The 26035-nt window shown below is 36.2% G+C and overlaps 1 protein-coding gene across 1 annotated transcript in view; it reads left to right on the forward strand.

Annotated features, from left to right (window-relative positions):
- The window catches only part of Upf2 (UPF2 regulator of nonsense mediated mRNA decay), a 258047-nt gene that overhangs the window by 55372 nt on the left and 176640 nt on the right, over positions 1-26035 (forward strand). The window contains exons 7-10 of the mRNA XM_089085931.1: positions 756-964; positions 16223-16373; positions 21177-21339; positions 22706-22853. Coding sequence (XP_088942057.1) covers positions 756-964; positions 16223-16373; positions 21177-21339; positions 22706-22853 — 671 coding nt within the window. The remainder of the gene's footprint in view (positions 1-755; positions 965-16222; positions 16374-21176; positions 21340-22705; positions 22854-26035) is intronic.

The raw sequence follows: 26035 nt of genomic DNA on the forward strand, positions 1-26035 counted from the left end.
AAAACTTTGTTTTCGGTATCTCTCAGTCTAAAAAGTATCATATTGCTTAGTAATTTGCTACCTACAGTGACCAGACTAAGGCCTCGATAATTACCACACTCACTTTTATCACCTGTCTTATAAAGTGGCTTAATTAAGGTTTTCCTAAAATCGTTAGGTACTTTCCCTTTTCAAAAATCCTATTCATAATCTTCGGTAACTTATTCTGACCTCATAGCCACCATATTTAAGAAACTCATTTACCACACTATCAGCACCTGGAGCCTTATTATTTTTAATCATTTTAGTTCTGTCGCTAGTTCTTCCTCACAAATCAGATATTCCTTCATATCCAATGTATCACAAACTTTTTCATTTACCTGTATATCTTTTCCTGCAACTCTATCTCGATTTAGAAAATTCTCAAAATGTTCTACCGATCTCTCTTTAACCCTTTCCTTATCGCTAATTGTGGCCCCATTCCTGAATATATGTAAGTATATTCAGATACCGTTATATTACCGCAGTAGCAGGTTATATTCAGGTATCTTTTCAGATAGCTGATCCATTGCTGATGCAACAGACTATTTTTTTTTTCCTTGTTCTGTCATGGTTCAATCCGAATATAGACGTTTGAATAAGAGGTCAAAACCGAATGTAAAGTTTTTGAACATCAAGTCTTGCTTAAAACTCAAATATATTTGTTCACACAAGCTCATTATTTTTGCTTTATATGTTCTTAATGAATACTATTTTTTGCAAATTTGATTTTCTAGATCTGTCAAAAGAGTCTGAGATGTCTGATCAAGGCTCAGTTTATGTTGAATCCAAACTGAATAAAGATGATGAAATGTCATCAAAAATGATGTTGCACTCTATTTGGGATGATGAAGAAACGCGCCAATTTTATGAATCCCTTCCAGATTTGAAAGGATATATACCACACTTACAGAGAAAAATTCCTCCTGATGAAGTATCTAAAACGGTAAGAGACTCCAAGATTCGTTTCATGTTTGCGCTAAGATCCTTGAGCTGACAAAGTAAAGATCATAATGGGCTAATCATAATGTGATGTTAATCTTAATAGGCTGCTTCTGGGTAAAATTAAGATGGCTAATTATAAAGGGCTATTTTGGACAAAATTAAAATGGGCTACTTGGTTTGTCAATTTCAAGGAGACTGGGAGTTATTCTAAGTTATTATAAAGACAATTATTTCGTTTCTTTCAAGAGGGGGGGGGGGGAAGAGGCTTCTGCTTCAAAAAAGCAAGCTTCTTTGATGGTTCACTGAAACTCGAAAATGCAATTTCGACCCCTTGCTTCAGCTTTGATGCTATCTCTTTTTATATTCCCCGTATGCACAGTATTTTATTGACAAGCAGTGGCGGAGGTGGGAAGGGGGGGGGGTCAGGGGAAAGGCTATCCTTGACGCAGCCTCTGATGGAGAGGGGGGCATATTGAGTTTTTTTTATCGTCAATACTATGGTCTTTGTGAGTGGCGACGAGGGGGGAAGGGAGTCGGACGTTAAAACCGACATTGTCCCCGGGCGCTCAACACCCTAGCTACCCTACCGTCGACAAGATTTCCTTTTTTGAATCTTTTGATCTAACTCGAAATTAGGAACTTATATAAATTTCATACATATTCTCATTTTTTGATCTTGATACGTCGTTATAAAAGAGGAAGTGTAAAAATAATACAATTTACAATTCCGAAGGTAATGCAATTATTATTTTCTCAGTTAATTTATTGAACGGATTCGTACAAATGCTTAAAATTCTTCAAAGTACTGTCCTTAGGCTCTGCACATTTTTTTTTCAGCGATTCTGCTATGGATGGTACACGCCCTGGAAGGCATCTTCTTGGAACTCTTCCAAGGTCTGGTCTTCATCATGACTGATTGGATCTTTTCAATTGACAAAAACAGATTCTTTTTAGAGCCACCTTATCCCCATGGGAAAAAACGAAGTCTGCTGGGATGACATAACAACTATATGTGGTTGGGGGGGGGGGTTTAGTGCTGGCACCTGGTGTTTGGTCAGAAACTCTTGGTCTTGTCGTGCTTTGTGGCAAGGCGCGTTGTTGTGGTGGAGTTGCCGCTTATAAACTGCATCTCTTTTTGTGTCCTCTGGATTGGTTAGTTTGCCACTCGGAACTTTGACGTTTTTCTTTTAAGTCGTATTCAAAAACCTAGGTTTATCACTGATGATAACGTAATTCAAATAATTAGCTTCATTTTCAACACATTGTAAAAGCTCAGTTGAAATTTCAGCTTGGTCGGTCTTATGGTCGTCTGACAACACCTTGGGCAAGAGCTTTGCGCATACTGTCCTCATCCCTAAAATCTTCAGTAACAATACAAAACACATCAATAGACGACAAGTTCTGTTCATTGGCAGAATGAAGTCCAATTCGACACGAGCCAATTCTTTCGAGAGTCCAATAATTGTCAGACACGAGCAACATTATTGTCAGTTTTTACTACTAACAACTCACCACATCACCAAGCCGCCTGAGGCCAACACAGCTATGCACGCTCCTCCTCCATTCCAATCTATTAAAAACCTTCCTTTTTACACCCGCCCAAGAAGTTCACATTTCCTTTAGATCTTTCTTTATGACGTCCTCACACCCCAGACCTGGGCGACCTGCTTTCCTTTTAGCCCTAGACGGTTGGCCGAAAAGAACAATCTTCGGAAATCTGTCATCCTTCATCCGCACAATGTGCCCTAGCCACCTCAACCTTTATTTCATTATAGCCCTAGAGAGCGGTATTGAACCACCGTTGATCGCTTCATGCTGATTTTCATCCAAAACAAAACACCTTTGATCTGAAAAAGAAATGGAAACTTAAGTGAATCAGTTCATCTTAGAGCATAGATTGACAGCAAGATCTCTTCCCCACCAAGCTTGTACTTACTACAGGAATTAAATATCTTTTGTGCCTATGCTGAAGGCTTTCATCTATGACGAAAAGAAAACCTCTGAAACATCTGGAAATGTGGCTGCTTAATGTTTGCGTTGCAATTATGAATGTATTACTAAGTATGATTTCAAAATTGTTTTGGAAAAATCGCAAAGCTGAATACCCAAAAAACCTACGGGAGAAACATTCTACTAGAAGTAGGGTATTGCGGGAAAACTTTTCCATAGAGGAGGGGATTTCCGGCATGATTTTGAAAACGAACAGAAATTGAAGTCTCCCAAATGAAAGTGCGCTAAGAAAAAAATTCAGCTGAAATCATTCGCAAGAAAACTTCCTTAGGGAATTTTCAGCTAGAATAGAATTTTTTTTGGTGGGATTTTCCCGGTTGGGGGGGGGGGTATTTTACGTGTGAAGAACGTTTCATGGAGGGATTTTCCGTGGGGAGGGGGAGGAATTTCCATGGAGGTGGAGCTGTATTTCCCGGTATTATCTAAAAACAATCAGAAATTGAATAAAAAAAAGCTTTTTTCAACTGAAAGTAAGGAGCAACATCAAAACTTAAAACAAAATTTTTTACGTATATGAGGGGGGGATTACCTACTCCTCAATGCCTAGCTCTTTGAGCTAATTTTTTACTTTTTGTCCTAAATCTTTAAGAACGACTACTGAAACATAAAGGCTGTTTAATTAGAATAATTCTAAAAGTTGCCTTTCTAAAAGTTCTAAAAAACTCTAGTGCAAAGAGCGAGGTATTGAAGAGGGGCAACCCCTCTCATATACAAAATAATTTCTGTTCATTTTAAGTTTTGATGTTGATCCTTGCTTTTAGTTGAGGAAAACTTGTTTTTTTATATTTAATTTAAAAGCATAGATACATGGACAGCAGGAAATACGGCTGCCAAGACGCTGAGGCCGTTAAATTGGAACATGAAGTTTTTTTAAAGCACTAAAAAGCTTCAGCAGGACGGTTGAGGGATTGAGGATGGCCCCCCCCCCCTCCTCAAATACGCAATTATTTAGTTCGTTTTAAGATTCAATGTTGCTCCTTACTTTCCACTGAAATAATTTCTTTTTTATATTTAATCAAACAGATCGTGGTAACCAACTATAAGTAAGGAGCGACCCGGCTCAATAGCAATTAAAATTCTAAAACCGGAATTTTTATATCTATAGATATATCAAAAGAATTGGCTTGTTATGCTAACTCCAAATACATAAGGTTCATTACGTTTAGTGCTATATATCAAAATTCAATTCAATTCAAACTTTTTATTTCCTCCGAATACGAAGAGTAAAAAAAGAAATAAATAAAAATAATAACCGCTAATCAACAGGCCATAAAATTATCTTAAACTATATAACAACAAATACGCAAAGGCCTTCAATCAAAATTATCACACAAATTAACACTTCATTCAATAGATAATAAATTAACACTCAACAAATTAAAACTTCATTCAAAAATTAAATCAAATAAAATAAACTAAGCTTCGTGTGCAGCTCTATATAAATTATGAGAAAAAACATTTAATTTTGATAAAAAATTCTTTTGCTTTTTCTCAAAAACATCAAGAGTGTTTTTTATTTTGTATTCATTAATTAAAAAAAGTATTTGATTAAGATTTAGAAAAACGTCGAATTAACTTAGCAAAATTAAAAAACTGGTTTTTTACCTGCGTAATTTTACTCTTTCTAAAAAACTAAAGAAGCTATGTAAAACCACACATCTTAAGCAACGTGCCTGTATTATATCCACAAGCTAGTGATTTCCAAGAAAAGAGATCGCGAAGACAAATTACAGCCTCGAAACTAGACGCTATTCTACTTTTAACTGCTTTAGAAACAGAAGCACGGCATAGAGCTAAAGTTGGTCCATAAGGTACACCAAGATATAAAAAATATTCCAAATTTTTTAAAATACTATCATAAATACGAACATAAATTTCTGAATTAACGAGATCATTAGCCTTAGGACCAAAAATTAAAAACTGACACTTTTCAGGGTGAAAACGAAGTCCATGGTCGCTAAAACCCTCTTATAAAAAATCTTCATTTTGTTGAAGTGACTGAAGTGATCAACACAAAAGGAGCAAATCATCTGCATAAGCAATCCACGTTAGAACATAACGTTTACCAGTAATAAAAGTTAACTGAATTTGATCAATTAGCCCCAAACCAGTAATATTGAAAATCAAAGGAGAAATAATGCTTCCTTGTCACACTCTCCTACATAACTTAACATTATAATCACTGAACCGATTATTCCACTTAATACGAATGCGAGAGAAGCCACACCACTTTATTAAAATCCAAACTACTGGAAGTGGGGTATTATACTTCAGAAGTGCAGTCAAAGCTCAAGAATGAATAATTGAATCATACGTAACTACAAAATCTAACGCAAGTGTATAATCTCTATCCTATTACTTACAAAAGGATATTATTCTTGAAAGGAGGGTATGAGCAACATCCATGCTTAGACCCTTACGGAACCCAGTTTGATTCAGGCCTTGGTTACAAGACTCCAAATACTTTAATAAAACTAACTCAAAAACTTTGCTAATCTGGCACGAAACAGTAATTGGCCTGTAATCAGAACATCGATTCGTATTCTCTCCTTTTTTTGAAAGGGGTGAAGTGGTAGCACGAGAAAAGCTAGTTGGAAGAACTCCAGAAGAAAGAATAGTAGTAAAAAGAGTAGCGAGGAGAATGATTGCTTTGGGGGATGCCCATTTTATATGGTTTGAATGTATACCATCATGATCAAAAGAATGCTTACTTTTTAGAGCTTTAATTGCTACCGTTACATCATCAACAGAAACAGATATTTTACTATTTGGGCGGGGCTTTGAAATTTCTTCCGATAATAAAGAGTTAAGCCGTGATTCAACTGCCGCATCACCGGGTGAAAAAACTTGATTATAATGAGTTATCCAATCATCTAGTTTCAGAGAACTATTAGAATCTGGTGAATAATTATTATTACGACGTCTAGAATTAACCAAACTCCAAAGCTCATTCTTATCACCAGTAATCCTTGAACCAATTTCATCTTTTATAATTTCATTATGCAAACGCAACTCAGCCCGAAAAACGCGTTTAGTTAATTTCATACCATCATAAAATGGTCCAGATCGCGGTTTTCTCGCGCAATTCCAAAGGTAACAAGCTTGAGATGCATTCATTTGGCTTTGCTTTAAAATCGGGTTAAGGTTCCAACCTAAAACACGAGATCCACGACGGAAAGAATCAGTTCTAAATGCTTTATTAGCCCCGAATTTTAAACTATGAACAATTTCAAGGTAAAATATATCAATATCAATTTGATAAACATCCTTAGAATAATTTACAATTATTCTAGCTACAAGTGCATCTGATTCTTCATATTTGCACATTTTTTCCCGATCCCAGATCATTTTATTTACAATTTGACTAGAACGATGGATAATTTTAAAAGATGGAATTTGAATATTTAAATGAAAAGAAAGGTAAAAATGGTCACTAATAGGCATATCCAACCCAATATGAACAGGCTGTGGTAATAACGCTGCATTTGAAACCAGCACATGGTCTAGATTAGAGCAAGAACCAGAATTATGGACATACGTAAAATCCGCATCTTTTGAAACTATAGTAAAAACCGAAAACAAAGATAAAAGAGCGGAGGAGCGGACATCAGAGATAGCAATGTTGCAGTTAAAATCCCCGCAAATAAGCCAATGGAAATCTGATGGAACTTTCGCCACACATCGCGATAATTCTAAAAATGCAAAATTGAAATAAAAATTCGAATCAATATTATTATAGTTTTTTTTTAATTAGCACTAGAAAACGATACAACCTGGGATTCGGACAGCAAAAAAATAATGAATAACGGCAAACACTGAAACTGGACTATTCTCTCGAATAAAAATGCAAACGCCTCCAGATGGGCGTCCACCCGTAGGTGTTGCTGGAGATAAAAAACACTTAAACTGGTGCGACAGGCTCGAAAGAAGACTAGTAGAGTGGTCCAGAAGATGATGCTCTTGCAGACACAAAATATCCAGATCGCGCAGCATAGACTGCAATACATGTTGTTTATCACCAAAACCATTCAGATTCAGAGATATAGTCTTTGCACTAATCATTTTTTATTCTTTACAACTTTTTCGGTTAACTGTTTGCAGCGAAAGCTAAATCCAGTATGCTCATGAGATCCACAATGGAAGCAACAAGGTTCATTCTGGCAAGGGTTGTTCCTAGAATGAGAGTGTCCACTACCAAGGCACTTGAGACAACGTTCCACGCTAGAGCAGGCTGACGATATATGCTCTAGCGACCCGCATTTGTAGCACATTCGCGGTAAAAACTTATATTCAGTAAGCCAGAAATGTTCGTAGCCAATGTGAATCCCATGACGCAAATAATGAGACTTGGCCGTCACCGAACGGAAGTATACAAGATATGATTTCGAAACACCGATGCACTGTATCTCTTCGATACCATGGTTAGAAGCACACAAACTCTCTGGGTTGATCGGGAAGTCCACTCGTGATAATAAACCGACAATTCTCGATTTGCGAACCTCAGTTTTACCGAGCTTTTCATTCAAACAGGCTTTCAAGTTTTCGGCGTTTTGTCTTTTCGTATGAATGACCCATTTCTGTTGCTGGGATCCTGATTCCTTAGAAAGTGAAATCCGCACTATACCATCAGCTCCATCCAACGATTTCAGAAAAGCTTCACGCTTTAAGGGATCATCACAATCTTGTGGTGGAGAATCTACTACAAGACCCACTGTTTCTGACTCGTTATTCAGCGGAGGCCAGGATTTATTATTAAGTTTTTCTTTATTTATACAGCTCAAAACATCGCTCTGTACTCCGTCACAACACTCTTTCACCAAAGCAGGAGTCTCTGCTACCTTACTTGTGACGTAATCAAGTTTATCAATTATGCTAAAAAGATGCCGGTCCCAGGTTTGAATGGCACGGCTAAAGTGAGCATTTTAATCCGTATCTATCGCAGGTATCGCACCACTTGCAGTCATAACGAATTTCAGATTTGGCAAGCAAGGGGTTGCATCTTCAGAAATAAGGATGTCTAAAATATCCTCTGACAGGCTTTGCTTAGCAGAGGGGCCGTGACTTGCAAGGAGTTTATGCGTGGGGTTTACTAGAGATGTTAGGAGGCTTCTAGCTTGATCAAGATGATCATAAGAATAGAAGTTTGTACACGAAGATATACAGGAGGTGGACGAAATTCCTGACTGTAGACAGTGCCGGAAAAAACTTAAAACTGGTGAATAAACAAGAGTCTCTGAAGGAGGCGGGATCTGCAGGGAAGCAGGTTTATCAGAAAATTTCTCCCAGCAGTCAGAGCACTGATATATTATAATACTGTCTTTCTCAATACTCTGAAGAATTTCACAGCGGTTATGGCAGAGGCGACCACAACCCTCAGCAGATGTGTTGCAAATAACTGTTCCTCTGGTTGCGAGGCTGAGGCTCTCTTTGCAAACTTTGCATCCTGTCTTGTACAACTTTTCAGAAGCCACGGCAGCCATTTATCAATTAGTAATGATAACATGTAAATATTGACTTGGTACTATGTGCTATGGGAATGGAAGGGGACTATCCCAAACTACTACCCCACCTTCGCTTGAGTAGAATTATTACCAGATAAAATCTCTGCTTACGGAAGGTGTTCTCCTCGGTGATCTTATATCCAAAACAAAACAGTTCGTAAACGCTTACAATCTATCACCGTGGATTGCACCAAATTTCATTTTATTTCACATAGCACCCTCCTTCGCGCAATTTAATTTACTGAAATTTATTTCAAACTTAATCCTTATTCCAAACTAAGTCACTGAATTAAATTCAAGCTCAAGCAGTGAATTAATGAATATCAATAATCTAGGTTAAGTTCAGGTCAATTCACCAAAAGCTACGAATTTGAGAAAATTTGCCTGACTTTCGAACATAGGGGGGGGGGGGGCACTCCTAAAAATTAAAGAATCTTAATGAAAATCGAACCATCAGATTCAGCGTATCCGATAACTTTATTGTAGAAGTTTCAACAACATGATTGGAGGGCAACTAGCCCCCTCCCCCTCCTTTCTTCCTCAAAGTCTTCCGATCGAAATTTTGAGATAGCCATTTTGTTCGGCATAATTCAATTGCCCAGTAACTGTGCCTTTGGGGATAACATGACCCTACACAGTCCCTGGGGAAAGATCCGCAAGTCATGAAAGTTACCCACTGTTTACACATTGTATTTGTTATTTGGAAATAAAAAGATATTTTTTTTTTTTTGGGGGGGGGGGGGTTCTGCTTGAGGAATTTTCTACGGGGATAATTTTCCGCGGGGAGGGAGGTTTCCGGGGGGGGATGAACTTTCTGAGGGAAATTTTACACTGGCGGTGTCTGCCAGAATACCTCAAGGAAATTCTTTTTACTCGTCTTACTTTCTCTTTGCCGATTCAGTTTTACATGTGGAGATGTTCAGGGAAATTGTCCAGAGGAAATTTTTACCGGGTTGGAATTGTCTAAAGTATAAGCATCTTTCCGTAGGGGGGAGGGGATTTTTCACCGGATAAATTCTTGATAGGAAATTTTTTGTGGCAGACACTTTCTTCTAGGGGGGGGGGGGGAGTAGAAAGGCCTTATTGAATCGTGACGGGCACCACTGCTGCCATCTACAATTTAGTCTAACTCTGTACGAACACCAAATATGGGCATAGAGTCCCTAGGGAGAATGATTGCGTAATCGGTCAATGACCCCTTTTTCCCAGGTCGATTTATTTGTTGTTTTGGCCAAGTGCACGCTCGGGGCGAATGTCAATAATTCCCCTTAGAAACAACAAATTAATTCCCCTTTCTTGACAAATCAATCAACCATGACATCATCTGTCAGACATTAAAAAACTTCACCCAGAAACAATTCACCTTGACATCACCTGTCAGATATTAATAAACTTTGCCCCGGAAACAATTCTGGTCGAACTCCAAAGATATTAATAAACTTCGCCCACGGAAACAATTCTCCAAGAAACTACGGCGAATGTTTTGATCTTAGAGATTAAGATATTAACGTGGGAAAGGGCTTCTTAGTAATTTCAAATGTGACAGCGCAGGGATGCCAAAAACAAAAGGAACATGCAGAAATTAAGTTTAGGGATTATTTGGGCGAAATCGTTATAGACATTTTATGGAATTATTTTGGCGAAACAGTTAGAGACATTTTAAAAGATGATTTTAGAAGATGTTTTAGAAGAGGTTTTGAGTGTGGTCGTTATAATACACAAGTTCCATCTGAACAGTGTCGTGAGGTCCCCTACCCCAACCCCAAAGGGCTCCGATCCCCCTACCCCAACCTCGAAGGAAGCCCCCGGCCCCCAAAGGCTCCCCCGGGCTCCCAAAGGGTTCCCCCGGGACCCCCAAAGGGCCCCCGGCGCCCCAAAGGCCCCTGAACCCTCATTTTTAATATTTTTTTAAGGCTACATTATATCTTTTAAGAACAAGTTCCTTTCTTAATGTCCTTCCTAAACCATTTTTACAAGTTGAAGTACCAATCCTTTCACCACAACTTTACTTTACAGCTTTTTGGATACCTCAACACCAAGAAATACTTTTCAAAAGACATTTCAGAGCAACTTCTTTTCTTAATGTTCCCTTCTCCCATTTTCCAAGTTGAAGTACCCATCTTTTTCAACCACAACTATACTTTAGAGCTTTTTGGATACCTCAACACCAAGAAATACCTTTCAAAAGGCATTTCAGAGCAACATCCTTTCTTAATGTCCCTTCTAAACCCATTTTCCAACTTGAAGCATTCATCCTTTTCACCCAGAACTATACTTTACAGCTTTTTTGGATACCTCAACACCAAGAAATACTTTTCGAAAGACATTTCGGAGCAAGTTCCTTTGTTAATGTCCCTTCTAAACCCATTTTACAAGTTGAAGTACCCATCCTTTTCACCCACAACTATACTTTACAGCTTTTTGGATACCTTAACACCAAGAAATATCTTTCAAAAGCCATTTCAGAGCAAGTTCCTTTCTTAATGTCCATTTTAAACCCATTTTCCAACTTGAAGTACCCATCCTTTTCACCCACAACTTTACTTTACAGCTTTTTGGATACCTCAACACCAAGAAATACTTTTCAAAAGGCATTTCAGAGCAAGTTCCTTTCTTAATGTCACTCCTAAACCCATTTTACAATTTGAAGTACCCATCCTTTTCACCCACAACTTTACTTTACAGCTTTTTGGATACCTCAACACCAAGAAATACTTTTCAAAAGGCACTTCAGAGCAAGTTCCTTTCTTACTGTCACTCCTAAACCCATTTTACAAGTTTAAGTACCCATCATTTTCACCCACAACTTTACTTTACAGCTTTTTGGATACCTCAACACCAAGAAATACTTTTCAAAAGACATTTCAGAGCAAGTTCCTCTCTTAATGTCCCTTCTTAACTCATTTTACAAGTTGAAGAACCCATCCTTTTCACCCACAACTTTACTTTACAGCTTTTTGGATACCTCAACACCAAGAAATACTTTTCAAAAGACATTTCAGAGCAAGTTCTTTTCTTAATGTCCCTCCTAAACCCATTTTCCAACTTGAAGCACCCATCCTTTTCACCCACAACTTTACTTTACAGCTTTTTGGATACCCCAACACCAAGAAATACTTTTCAAAAGACATTTCAGAGCAAGTTCTTTTCTTAGTGTCCCTCCTAAACCCATTTTACAAGTTAAAGCACCCATCCTTTTCACCCAGAACTTTACAGCTTCTTGGATACCTCAACACCAAGAAATACCTTTCAAAAGACATTTCAGAGCAAGTTCCTTTCTTAGTGTCCCTCCTAAACCGATTTTCCAACTTGAAGCACCCATCCTTTTCACCCACAACTACACTTTACACCTCTTTGGATACCTCACCACCAAGAAATACCTTTCAAAAGGCATTTCAGAGCAATTTCCTTTCTTAATGTCCCTTCTAAACCCATTTTCCAACTTGAAGCATCCATCCTTTTCACCCACAACTTTACTTTACAGCTCTTTGGATACCTCAACACCAAGCAATACTTTTCAAAGGCTTTTCAGAACAAGTTCTTTACGTAATGTCCTTCCTAAACCAATTTTACAAGTTGAAGCATCCATCCTTTTCACCCACAACTTTAAATTACTGCTTTTTGGATACCTCAACACCAAGAAATACTTTTCAAAAGGCATTTCAGAGCAAGTTCCTTTCTTAATGTACCTTCTAAACCCATTTTACAACTTGAAGTACCTATCCACTTCACCCACAGCTTTACTTTACAGCTTTTTGGTTACCTCAACACCAAGAAATATCTTTCAAAGGCATTTCAGAGCAATTTCCTTTCTTAATGTCCCTTCTAAACCCATTTTCCAACTTGAAGCATCCATCCTATTCACCCACAACTTTACTTTACAGCTCTTTGGATACCTCAACACCAAGCAATACTTTTCAAAGGCTTTTCAGTACAAGTTCTTTACGTAATATCCTTCCTAAACCAATTTTACAAGTTGAAGCATCCATCCTTTTCACCCACAACTTTAAATTACAGCTTTTTGGATACCTCAACACCAAGAAATACTTTTAAAAAGGCATTTCAGAGCAAGTTCCTTTCTTAATGTCCCTTCTAAACCCATTTTACAACTTGAAGTACCCATCCATTTCACCCGCAACTTTACTTTACAGCTTTTTGTTTACCTCAACACCAAGAAATACCTTTCAAAAGGCATTTCAGAGCAATTTCCTTTCTTAATGTCCCTTCTAAACCCATTTTCCAACTTGAAGTACCCATCCATTTCACCCACAACTTTACTTTACAGCTTTTTGGATGCCTCAACACCATGAAATACCTTTCAAAAGGCATTTCAGAACAAGTTCCTTTCTTAATATCCTTCTTAAACCAATTTTATAAATTCTAAATTTTTTCTTAGGAATATTTCAGTAGTGTTTTGTTATGGTTTACCTTGTCACAGTTACATTCTCTTGATTTTTCAAAATTAATTTTGGTTTTCTATCATTGAAATGCAAGAGTTGGGATATTTCAATAGTGTTTTGTCATTGTTTTCCTTGTCATACTTACATTCTCTTAATTTTTTAAAGCTCATTTTGGAATTGTCTCGATGAAATGCAAGAGTTGGAATATTTCAATAGTGTTTTGTCGTGGTTTACCTTGTCACAGTTACATTCTCTTAATTTTTCAAAGTTCATTTTGAATTTCTTTCATTGAAATGTAAGAGTTGGAATATTTCAGTACTGTTTTGTCGTGGTTTACCATATCACACTTATATTCTTTTGATTTTTAATAGCTCATTTTGAATTTCTTTCGTTGAAATGCAAGAGTTGGATTATTTAAGTAGTGTTTTGTCGTGGTTTACCTTGTCACAGTTACATTCTCTTAATTTTTTAAAGTTCATTTTGGTTTTCATTCTTTGAAATGCATGAGTTGGAATATTTCAGTAGTGTTTTGTTGTGGTTTACCTCGTCACAGTTACATTTTCTTGATTTTTCTAAGTTCATTTTGGTTTTCTTTCGATGAAATGCAAGACTTGGAATATTTCAATAGTGTTTTGTCGTGGTTTACCTAGTCAAAGTTACATTCCTTTATTTTTCAAAGTCCATTTTGAATTACTTTCATTGAAATGCAAGAGTTGGAATATTTCAGTAGTGTTTTGTCGTGGTTTACCTTATCGCAGTTACATTTTCTTGATTTTTCAAAGTTCATTTTGGTTTTATTTCGTTGAAATGTAAGAGTTGGAATATTTCAGTAGTGTTTTGTTGTTGTTTACCTTGTCACAATTACATTCTCTTAATTTTTCAAAGTTCATTTTGGATTTCTTTCGATGAAATGCAATAGTCGGAATATTTCAATAGTGTTTTGTCGTGGTTTACCTAATCATAGTTACATTCTCTTAATTTTTGAAAGTTCATTTTGGATTTCTTTTGTTGAAATGCATGAGTTGGAATATTTCAGTAGTGTTTTGTTGAGGTTTACCTTGTCACAGTTACATTCCCTTGATTTTTCAAAGTTCATTTTCAATTTCTTTCGTTGAAATGCAAGAGTTGGAATATTTCAGTAGTGTCTTGTCGTGGTTTACCTTGTCACAGTTACATTTTCTTGATTTTTCAAAGTTCATTTGGATTTCCTTCCTTGAAATGCCAGACATTAAGTTTTTTAATGTCTGGCAGATGATGTCATGGTTGATTGATTTGTCAAGGAAGGGGAATTAATTTGTTGTTTCTAAGGGGAATTATTGACATTCGCCCCGAGCGTGCACTTGGCCAAAACAACAAATAAATCGACCTGGGAAAAAGGGGTCATTGACCGATTACGCAATCATTCTCCCTAGGGACTCTATGCCCATATTTGGTGTTCGTACAGAGTTAGACTAAATTGTAGATGGCAGCAGTGGTGCCCGTCACGATTCAATAAGGCCTTTCTACTGGGGGGGGGGTATTTGCGGGAATAATTTTTGACTGAGGGGAGGATTTCCGGCGTAATTTAAAAAAAAAAATCAGAAATAAGTCTTTTTCAAATGATTAATAAAAATAACTTTTTCCACAAAATAAGTTTTTCAAAGAAAAGTAAAGAACTCCATTAAACCAAAATGAGCAAAAATAAAATCAAATAATCTACCAAGCGTGAAACTACCACTAATGAGCATCGATAAATAAATGAAACCCAAAACGAACAGAAATTACAATAAATAACCGAGTCAAACATAAAACGAGCAGAAATTGACATGAGTAGGGCTCAAAACCCCTATGCCTTCCCAAGGCCAGAACATAATTTGTACTTTACTGAAAAAATGTAAATGTTTTTAATTTTATAACTTTAATAAATAAAAAAATATCATCATTTTTATTACTAAATATCAGCATATGCATATTAAACTGGCAATGCACATTCATTTGTATTTTTTTCAGTAAAGTGCAAATTATGTTCTGGCCTTGGGAAGGCATAGGGGTTTTGAGCCCTAGGAGGGGCTCAGTCTGGATTAAAATACGCCTGGAAAGCTCAGCGTCCCACTTACTTCTTCCAAGCGGTCCGATCCCGCTTTGACTAATAAGAGCGATACGAGAAATTTAATTTAATTCCGAAATGCACCTCGTCTACAGCTCAAACTATCTTTCAGGAACATATTTATAAGCTTTTCCATCATATCCATCCTTGCTTGTAAAGCTTGAAAGGTCCAAAGAACCCACAATGAGAACCTGATAGTTTATTTCTAAATATATTTTTTCAAGGTGTAAGACCAGGGAAATAATCCGATCCCCACCACACGGCCACGGAATAAATTCAAAGAAAAGAAGAAAAACACAAAAACTAATACGTCACCCTATTTAAAAAAGAGGAAAAGAGGGCTCAAAACTTTTTATGAGTTTATAACATAATCTGAATTTTGTACAGGAGCAACCTCTTCTGAAATGTGAAAAATTACACAGATAACCTAGAAAAGTGCATTATTTTGCACCCAATCGGGTGTATCTTACGCATTTCATGTCTAGAATAACCATTAGAGTGTCTATAATGTTTAGAGTAGACACAATAAGATTCGACATCCACCTTGCTAAACACATTTCTGAGCTGCTGAAAAAGCCACTAGCTCTGCTCTTTAGCTTTTAATCAATTATTTAAGGGCTGTTGTAATTTATCGACAAAAATTAAATTGACATTTTATTGGCAAAAGTCTGCAGCTACTTCTATTCAGGGACTCATGAAAAAGGATTGATGGTTGTAAATTGTTGAAACTTAAAATATTCTATGCCTCGAAAGTTTTGTCTATGTAACAGTGGTGATGACTAGAAGAAGGATTTGCAAGTATAGGAGTGAGTAGCACTCCTCTGTTTTTACTAATCTAATTAAGGCCCATTAAATCACCTAATCTAATTAAGGCCCATTTCTTCTTCTTTTTTGTCTTTTTTTTTAAGAAAAAGGGTTTTATTAAAAGAAACAAACACATTAACAGCAAACCCGAAGTCTTAATGATTAAGTCAGATGCAATTTTGCATACTGATCTGACGTCTAAGGAGATAGGCCAACTGATTTTCTAATTTAATGGTTGGGGAGGGGGATCTATAAGAAAAAGGTGATTACAAGAAAAAGATTAATCATCATGAAAGGTGAATTGATTTTTGGTGTTGAGCAGAACCTCGTTTAGGGGATCTGTTTTACCTAAATCATGGAAAGTTTTCAGTTGTTTTGACTAGAGAACCAAATTGCCCTCCCCCACTACCAAAGAAAAACCTTAGCTTCAACCAAATTTATTTGTTTTTTTTATCTAGAAGGAAGAACCCCTTGCAAATGAAACTGAAGAGGATAAAGTTGAAGCAGAGATTGTACCTGAAGTTGAAGATTTGGCCTTTGAGAAAGGAGATTCAGGACCTGCAGCAGCGGATGATATACCAGAAGACATACCGGTACCAGCATTAGACGGTAAGTAATTTTTTTCTATTTGTATATACAGAGGTTTAACATCCTATAATACCACGGCTTAGAGTGTTACGGTTTAGTTCGAATTCATGGTTGAGTCAGACCATCCTTAATTGTAGAAATATGTTCGTAACGAACGAAGGGCGACTTGTATATCTGTGCTTTTTATAGCAAAGACTGCGGCGCCAGCTCTTCAACGATATACGGTCTCTGTTAGTTGTCCGATATTATCGTATGAACTAGGTGAAACTGGTTCTCAATGACTTTAAAGAAGAAAATTTCTGACGGGATTGTTTCTGCTATGAGAACGTATTACACTGCAATCGATCGCTTGATCCTGATGAATGGTATAGCACATGTTTGTAGAATTCCTACTGCTGCTACGCCAAAACGTGTTTGAAATTACTAAATTGTTGGAAAAAAATTACAAGAAACCTTCGAACTTATTGAAACCCTTTAGCCAAGCTCTGACAAAAGACAGTAAATTTTGTCAAGCGGAAACGAAGAATTAGCGTCCTTGAATTCTGGCCGTTATTTCTGATTGAAAGTAATAGCTAGTCAGAGGCAACGTTATAGCGTTGTATATGGTAAAGAGCCATTAGGCTTCAGTGTTTTATCATTATTATTTTTTCGGGGGTACTTCACATGGAAGGGTGGTCGTATAAACTTTGGACGTGGCTCATTCGATTGACAATTGGAAGTTCTAGTGCAATTTTTAAGAGTCAAAAGTGATCAAAGGGCAACTAGCCCCCCCCACGTCATCTTTCTCCAAATACATCCGATCAAAATTTAAGAAAGCTTTCTTGTTTAAAGTGACAGAAGGGCAACCAGCCACCCCCCCCCCTCCACACCTTTTCCCCCAAATGGATCTAATCAAAATTTTAACATAGCCATTTTGTTCAAAATAGTCCAAAGGCAAAATAACTGTGTTTTCGGGGTTGAAGACCCATAGCCCCCAGGACAAAGGCTATAAGTTATGCTAATTGCCCATTTTAACATATAAGGTTAACTTTGGAAGGGGGTCATTCCATTGGAAATCGAAAGTTCTAGGGTCCTTATTAAGAGTCAAAAGTGATTGATAGGCAACCAGCCCCTCCCCCCCCCCCCCCCCCTCACCCTTTTCTCACCAAATGCATCCGATCAAAATTTTGAGATAGCTCTTTTGTTCAAAATGGTACACAAGTCAAATAACTATGAATCAGGGGCCGACAAAAACCCCTACAGCCCTTAGGCAAGGGCTGTTAGTTATTCAAGTTGTCCATTGTTAGGACATAAAGATTTTTATTGGAAAAGAGGGTATATTTGATCCCGGGTCTCTAAAAAGGCTTAGAATATTAAGGTGAAATTTTAGAGAAACGTCAAGAAGGATGCCGAACAGATCAAAACACACTATGTGCTTGCGGGTTGTGAAAAAGAAATATCAGCACTATCTAAAGAACGACTGATGGTATTAAGTTGAATCTTTCAAGATATCAGTTAATCACTCAATCTATATGTTGAAAAGATGTTCAAGAGAGATTCGAGGGCAACTACCCCCCTTCCTTTCCCTTTTTAGTTGCCCCCTCTGCTCAAAACTAATCGAAATTTTGAAATTGTCATTTTGTTCAAACTAGTCAAAAGGTAAAATAGCTACACCTACGGGATACAATCCCCCCCCCCCCATAGCCCTGGGGCAAGGGTGATAAATTATGCAACTTGCCCATTGTTTACATGCAGGATTTATCGTTAGTAAAAGGGAAAGTATTTGATTCGTGGTGTATCCGAAAAGGCCAAAGGTGAAACTTCGTAGTATGTTAAGAGGTATGTTAAACTAAATCAAAAGGCTCTTTTGTATCCAGTTTATCAAAAAGGAAAATCTGCAATATTTTTAGCGTGGCTTATTGTATTAAATTATTACTTTCAGGACATGTTGAGGGGGATATTGAAAAATGGCTAGAGGGCTGCCAGCCATTTTTCATATCCTTTTTAGTTGCTATTCATCCAAAAACATTCGATCCAAATTTTGAAATAACCTCTTGTTTAAAATAATCTAAAGGTCAAATAGATATTTGCATGGGAATGGCATAACCTCCCACAGCTTTTGAGAGGAATGCCGAACACATTAAAGCACAGTATGTGCGTGCTGGTTGTCAGAAGGGCGTATCAGCAATGTCTAAGGGACGGTCAAGAGCATTGAATTAAAAATTTCAGGGGATATCGGATAACAACAACAAGAGCTATCGGATAACAACCAGCCCCTCTTGCCCTTTTTAGATTTTCTCTCGTTACCGATCAAAATTTTCAAAAAGCGATTTTGTTTAAAACAGTCAAAAGTTATAATAATTATGCCTCATTGCCCTCTCCCCCCACAGTCCCCAGGGCAAGGATTGTAAATATGCACTTTGTCCTTTCTTACATGCAGGATTGATCATTAGGAAAAGGGAAAGTTTGATTCTGGGTGTATTAGCCGGAAAAGCTAAGGGTATTAAGGTGGAAATTTGGGGAATATTGAGTGGCATGTTAAACTAAATTAAAAGATATTGTGTGCATCCGGTTTATCAAAGAGGCGAATCTGCAATATTTCAAGAACAGGTGAGGTTATTAAGTTGGAATTTTCAGGTCTTGTTGAGGAGGATGTTAAAAAGAAGATGGGAGGATAACCAGTCCCCCTCCCATTCCCTTTTTAGCTACCCTCCTGTCAAAGATATCTGATCAAATTTTGAAATAGCTATCTTGTTGGAAACAGTCGAAAAGTCAGTTAACTATACCTACGGTGATGACGTACCCTTCCCCTGGGGTAAGTGCTGTAAGTTATATACAAGGGTGGTTATTGGGAAAAGGGGGCCTTTTTGATCTTGAGTCTCCAAAAAGGCTAAGGGTATCAAGGTAAAACTTTTAGAAAATGTTGAGGGGGATATAACCCTCTTCTGTCTTTATAATTTAACAACCCTACTAGAGCCTTATCTTAATGATCAAGTCAGATACGTTTTTGCATACTGGTATGACCTCTAGGGAGATAGGCCAGCTGATTTTCCAATTTAATGATTGGCGAAGGGGATAGAAAACTTGATGTCTTAAAAAATTTCTCTTTAGGTTGAAATTTTAGAATTTCCCAGAATCCACTGCAGAAATTTTTTAACGGGCGGTGGGAGTAATTTAGATTTCTCTACACCCATCGGTGTACAAGTACGACTGTGCAATATTTTACATAAATTAGTATTTCAAATTACAGGTAACACCTTCCTTTCGTTTGGCCTCCATTTCAATCATCAGGGGCAAAAATCTGTAATAACATGGCAGCATGTCAATCAAGTAACGAGTAACGTGTAAAATTTTTCAGTTCTACAGTTATTTAAGACCATGGCGTTTTTTTTAGAGAATGGTCATTAACAAGCAGAACATGAGGTTTTCTTACATGCCTTACCGTATCGTATGAGTTTAATCGAGATTAGACCGCATCCTCTTCGAGGTTTTCCCTATGCAACTGCTTTGCTTGTTCCTTTATCAGACTTTCGATTGAAAATTTGCTGCTCTCTTTTTCCTATTTGCTCATCTTCATTGACGCCCTGATAAATGAAGCTGACTTTCTTCAGCAAACATCTTCTCTAGTTAATTCCTATCTAGGTGAAGGTTATGTGTTTGGATCACAATAAAGAGTGCATTTGTATTACCATGCAATGCTGGTCTCTTTTAATACTCTATCCCACAATAGTGTTGACAAGCATACTTACAACTTAATCCATACTTATACTTCTGAAAATATTGCACTCAAATCCCAAAGTTTTGTCGTCCAAAAAAAAATGTTTTTTTTTTGTCGTCTCAGCGTCCTTCAGAGTAAATCAATTTATCTTATTTTTCTGTTTTGGTAAATTATTTTCATTGGTGGTGGCTTATGTTCTTTGAAACTGAGTGATTTTTAATTTTTGGCTTCCAGTTTTGGCTGTAATTTGAAATTGACTAGTTCTAACTTCGAGCCGGCCTAGATATACTGTGAAGGACTTTTTGAAGTATCCTTTGCAGTTTAATTGATGCCTGAATTTTCCAGAGCTAGAGGTGAATAATGGTGTCAATTCACGAAACGGCAGGGGGGTGGAGCAAAATGTATTTTTCAACTTAGGGGGGGGGGGAATTTCGTTTCCTTTTTCAATTCTTTCAATCATAATACCCTCTAAAGGGTATTTTTCAAAGTTTGGAGGGTCCCTCCCAATTGACGCCACCGCAGATGAGCTCAAAACTTTTTCCATTAAAAATGCTAATTGCTCTTTGCCAGGTGTTCAGGAACGCGAACACCATGAGACAAATAGTATATCATTCCCGTATAAGAGCTCTCAAAAGATTGAGGTAATAGTAATGGACCTCCTTTACCTCTGACAAGGTTTGACATACAGAGTTAGTGTGTCACGGGAATATTTTGTATTTAATTTGGTATTTCATTTGTCTATGCATGCATCTGCGCATACTTGTCTTCATTATTTTTTTAGGCACTTTAAAAAGATATTCTTAGTGTTTTATGTTCGTCACATGTGCTGTATGGATTCTACAAGGTCATATAGCACAATACAAGCACTATACAAGCGCGATTCTGCCATCAGTAATCCCTGGCTTGTTTATTTTAATTTTTATTTTATTTTGCTTAGTTCAATTTTGACAATCTGTTTTCTGTTTGACTTTCTTTTAATTATTTTTCTTCGTCTTTGTCCAAATTTTGTATTTGGTCTCAGAGTCTCCTTTGCACCTTCTAATTTATTTATTATTCCAGTTTCCTCTCTGTAGCAGCTAAAGAACTTACTAATATTCCTTGACCTAACACAAGAAAGTTCTTTCCAGAGGAAGAGCTTGACCCTGGTGACAAAGCAACGACAAATAAAATTTTGTTGGATTCCTTTCTCAGTAGTCTCCCCAATTGTGTAAGTCGAGAAAAAATCGATAGCGCAGCGGTTGAATTTGCTATGGCCTTAAATACACGCTATAATAGAAAAAGATTGGTCAGGTAGGTTCAATTTAATTCTTCTGCTTGTTTCTATTAATTTACTCCTCGAACTAAAAATAAATATATCAGTACAACTGTGGTCTTTTTTTTTGCCTATTTTCTACCTATTTATAATTGCTACTATGCTAAATTAGTAACTTTCAATCGCTATCAAATCTTATATAATAAAGATTTTGTCAGGGTACTATTTCCCAATTGTGTAAGTCGTGAAAAGATTGATGTTGCAGCAGTTGCAATAGCTATGACCTTGAATACGCGCTGTAACAGAAAAAGATTTGTCACGTAGCTTCAGTTTCATTCTTCTTAATTTTTTTTTTTAAATAACTTAAAAGTCAACGCTGGTGCTCATTGATTTGAAAATAGACATTTATTAACAATATTTGCCTTATTCGTCTTTTCGACGACTGTAATTGCTATTGCTTTTATGCTAAATTAACATTTTATAATCTTTATTCAATCTTTTTGGTATCTTTTATACTTGTATATAATTGCTATTATGCTAAATTAGTAATTTTCAACCACTATCAACCCTTAGAAAATAAAATGTTGCCGTGAAAATATTTCCCGATTGTGTAGGTTGTGATTGATGATGCAGCAGATGAATTTTCTATAGCCTTGAATATCCGGCTGTTGTACAAAAAGATTTGTCATGGACGTTTAGTTTTATTCTGCTATCTCTTCGATTAATTTTGAAATGACTTCTAAGGCAACGCCGTAACTTAGTTTGTTAGTAACTTTTTTTTTTTTTCAACTATTAAAAAAAATATTATCCTGTGTTGTCTTGAAAATATTCCTTTATACAGCATTAACAGTGTTGACTAATAATTTTTATTTACTCTCATTTTGATTGTGGGTTTTTATCATAAGTTTCTTAAATTGGCTCTGATATCGTTAGAGGATCTTTTTCCCCCATAATTGAAGTGATATTATTGTGAAATTCTGTAATTCTGTCTAACCGAAGGAACTAGATTTCTAGATATACTTGATCTAAAAAGACTTTTATTGGGCTAATGGCGTGACGTGTTGATGGACTGTAGGGTGGCCAATTTTTGTGGCTTAGATCCCTGATTAATAAAAATCAGGTCTTTTTTTGATTAGTCCGAAAGCCTGCCGAGGTGGATTGGTTTGAAAATCCCCTCTAACTTGTGTCCAAGCTTTCCATAGCAGTTTCTGTTTTTTGCTTCTTATAGTGATTTCTAGTTTTTTTTTTTTTTTTTTTTTTTTTTTTTTTTTTTTTTTTTTTTTTTTTTAATTATCCCATTTTTTCCTGAAGACTGTTTTACTTTTGTCTTTACGTCATTTTATTTATTCCTAAATGCACTGTGAGGAATCAAGAGTGAATAATTGATTTAAGCCTTTTTTTTAGATCCATGTTCACTATTCATCGAACAAGGCTGGACCTATTGCCTTTTTACGGACGTTTTGTCGCGACTCTTTACCCTTACGTTCCGGATGTTGCTCTTGAGCTGGTTCAACTTCTAAAGCATGATTTTAAATATCATGTTAAGAAAAAGGTATGATACGTTTTTACTTTCAAGAATTCATGAACAAAACATTTTTCTGTAAAGAAAGATAGCGCTGCAAAATTTTTCAAAACCTTTAAATACTAGACTTTTTAATCTTCACTTTACCTTAAGTCTCTCGCAGTGAATTATACGTTTTTGAAGATGTAGAACAGGATTACCGCCTCGGGAAATGATTACCGCCTCGGGTAGAACAGGACTACTTCCCTGCGTGGACGTTGGATTCAAACGCCCTTCTCAAATAAAATAAAAACATGTCAAAGAGTACTTTGAGAAGCTATAAGAAATTCAAAAGCAAACTAATTGATTATATTAAATCTTTGAAAATCAAAGATTGCCTTTCTCTCTAAATTGAAGGATGGACATTTTCAAAGTAAGGATAAATAATGTAAGAGATATATCCAAGAGATGAAATGTAACGCTAGAAGAGAAGTTAGGTTCATTATTTATTGTTTACTTGAAATTTATGGCGTTAGTAGACACGTATCTAAAGGAGCAGGGGGGTAAAAGGTGGGACTATGAAATCTCACAATTTTGTGAGATCTCACAAAATTTTCATGTAACTTGCTGATCTGTGATCATTTTGACGAATATAAAGCATATACTTTCGCGATAGGTATATGTTTACCTATTGGTATATTTGTATATTGAAATATTTTACCTGTTGTAATGTATACCTATCGGCATATTTTTACCAGCACGGAGTTGAACACAACCCGTGTCTAACTCTGTGCTGGATGTGGGGTGGCATGAAAACTGGGGAGTTTGAAATTATTGAATTGAAAAAAAATATTCCATGATATTTGAATTATCTAAAAATGTGGATCTGATTGAGAAAACTGATTTCATTTTTAGATTCAGTATTGCAGGTATAGCTAGAATCCGTTGTAAAATACTAGACACCTGAAATATTTTTGTAGGCCTGATTGATAAAAGAAACTCCAATTTAAACGGGAAATATAATTCCCTGTGCATATATTTGTTATTCATAATTGAAAACAGCTAGTTGCGTGAATATTAACTTCCAAACATGCTCAGAATGCAATTGGAGATTTCTGTTATGTTGGGATAGATATGTTGAATCTTAATTCTAAAAATATACATGAATCCATTACTGACACAGTGACAAGATGAACAAACTACTCGATGTCTTTTTTGTGGTTTTTCCAAATATAAAATATTTTTACTCTCAAATGCGTCCTCCCCCTTGATGGTCTCATATATCCCTTAGGATATAGGTTTGTACAAAACTAAAAAACACTTATACAACTCTTACTTTATAATATACAGCATGTTTCTATTAATCGCATTATCATGTTTACTTCCATTGCTATCCATATTCGTAGGTCTAAATCATTTATAAATAATATTCTATATCCAACGTCTGAAATTCTTTTAGAAACAGACATAGGCCTAATGGTTTTGACGGGTTAAAGAACCCATCAACCAAGAAATCAAAGCCTTGACAGATGCAGGATGACTGAGAAATGTATTCTTTAGGGCTATATAGGACCTTCAGGGGTGGGTGGGGGGATGGTGCATTTGCGAGTGAAACAGGTATTATATCTAGAAGGAGCATGAAGAAGGCATCGAGTGGTGTGTTCACCTTCTCCCTCCCTACTTCAGTAATGGAGTCCTGTATGTATCCTGTAATATATATGTATATATTACAATTAAAAGCGCTTTATATTTTTATAAAGCACTTTAAATTGGATTATTAACAACTTTGTTCAAAAGTTATATCTAAGGCCACGTGGGCCATATAATTCTCTGCCAGACAACATTGCAGGGAGTTAGTCTTGAAGTCGTATTAAAATAATTTGTTCGCTCTATACAATATAATGCCATTTTAACTACTTCAAAGATCTTGAAGCTTTCAGTCCCGGTACAACAGTCCTTTCTAACAAAAAGGAGATAGAGGGTCAAGTCTGTTTTAAGCTTTCTGTTCGGGTACAACAATCCCCTCTTACAAAAAGGACATAGAGGGTCAAGTCTGTTTTAAGCAATTCATTATCCTTTTCCGTTTCCATAGATATATTGTTAAGTAGCTTATCCAGATATAAAATCATACTCTTATCGTTCTACTTGGCATGAAGTCGGGGCTTTCCTGTCATCCTTGAAGTCTTTCATATAGAGCTCTTGGTTCAGGTGTGATAACAATGATAAGTATTGATTTAGAATTATATCCTGGTAACTGAGTCTACTTAAATGATAAGAAACAATACTTAGTATTTGAAGTATAGGTAAAGCTCCATTTCAGGAAAAAAGTAATATAGGTAGTCTAGACCTAAAGGACAGTATTTTGAAGTTTATACTTTTTGTCCAATATATTATATACTTTTATAGTTTTTGTTAAGTATCTATTATTTTTGCGGCTTCCTCTGTGTGTTCTTTTGGAAATAGATTTTATTGTAAAAAATGAAAAATAAAAAGTAAACATATTTCAAAAAACGACCTGGCTGTGAACACTTCTTTTCCCTGCTATCCATTTGTTGGGCTAAAGGGCTGAATTCCTTCCTAGAATATTATAGGCCTACATTATAGTGTTGAAATGTTTCAGAAAACCATGGTATTTTTCTAAAATCAGTATTTTATTTCCCTTAGAAAATTGTTAGTTGGTTATTTAAAACTGAGCATACTATGATTTTCTTCCCTCAACAGAGTTATAAAATTTGGTGATACTGTATCCCCCCCCCGCCACCTCTCGACTGAAATATTAGGTACGCACAAAATTAAAAAAATATATGTCAGAATTGATTAATAAATAAGAAAATAGATTCTACTGCACAAGTCTCTTTATCGTTGTTATAATAAAATTTTTGGTCCTGCCAAGTTCGTTAGTAATATCTTTTCAGCAAAATCGCTTCTATTTGTACTTAGTCCGTGCATTTTAAAAGCCTTTTTATTGCTAGAAAACTAGACAAGTCTTAAGTAAATACTAATATTTGTCCAATATATTGAGCTTTCTGTGCATTATTCCATAGCATAAGCAAACAAAACCAGAATGGTATTTTAAACAGTAACATGTTTTCAATTTTGGGAAGTTTTCATATAAGAAAAGTTTTTTTAATGATCCTGCTAGGTAGTCTTAACTTTTATATAATCAATGAGTTCTGAAGCAATCTTTGACTGTTGTGTTGAATACGCTTAGTTGTCATTCAACATTTTGTGTA

Source organism: Artemia sp. Qi Xiang Cuo, chromosome 3, assembly GCF_049724085.1.
Source record: "Artemia sp. Qi Xiang Cuo chromosome 3, ASM4972408v1, whole genome shotgun sequence".
Classification (NCBI taxonomy): domain Eukaryota; kingdom Metazoa; phylum Arthropoda; class Branchiopoda; order Anostraca; family Artemiidae; genus Artemia; species Artemia sp. Qi Xiang Cuo.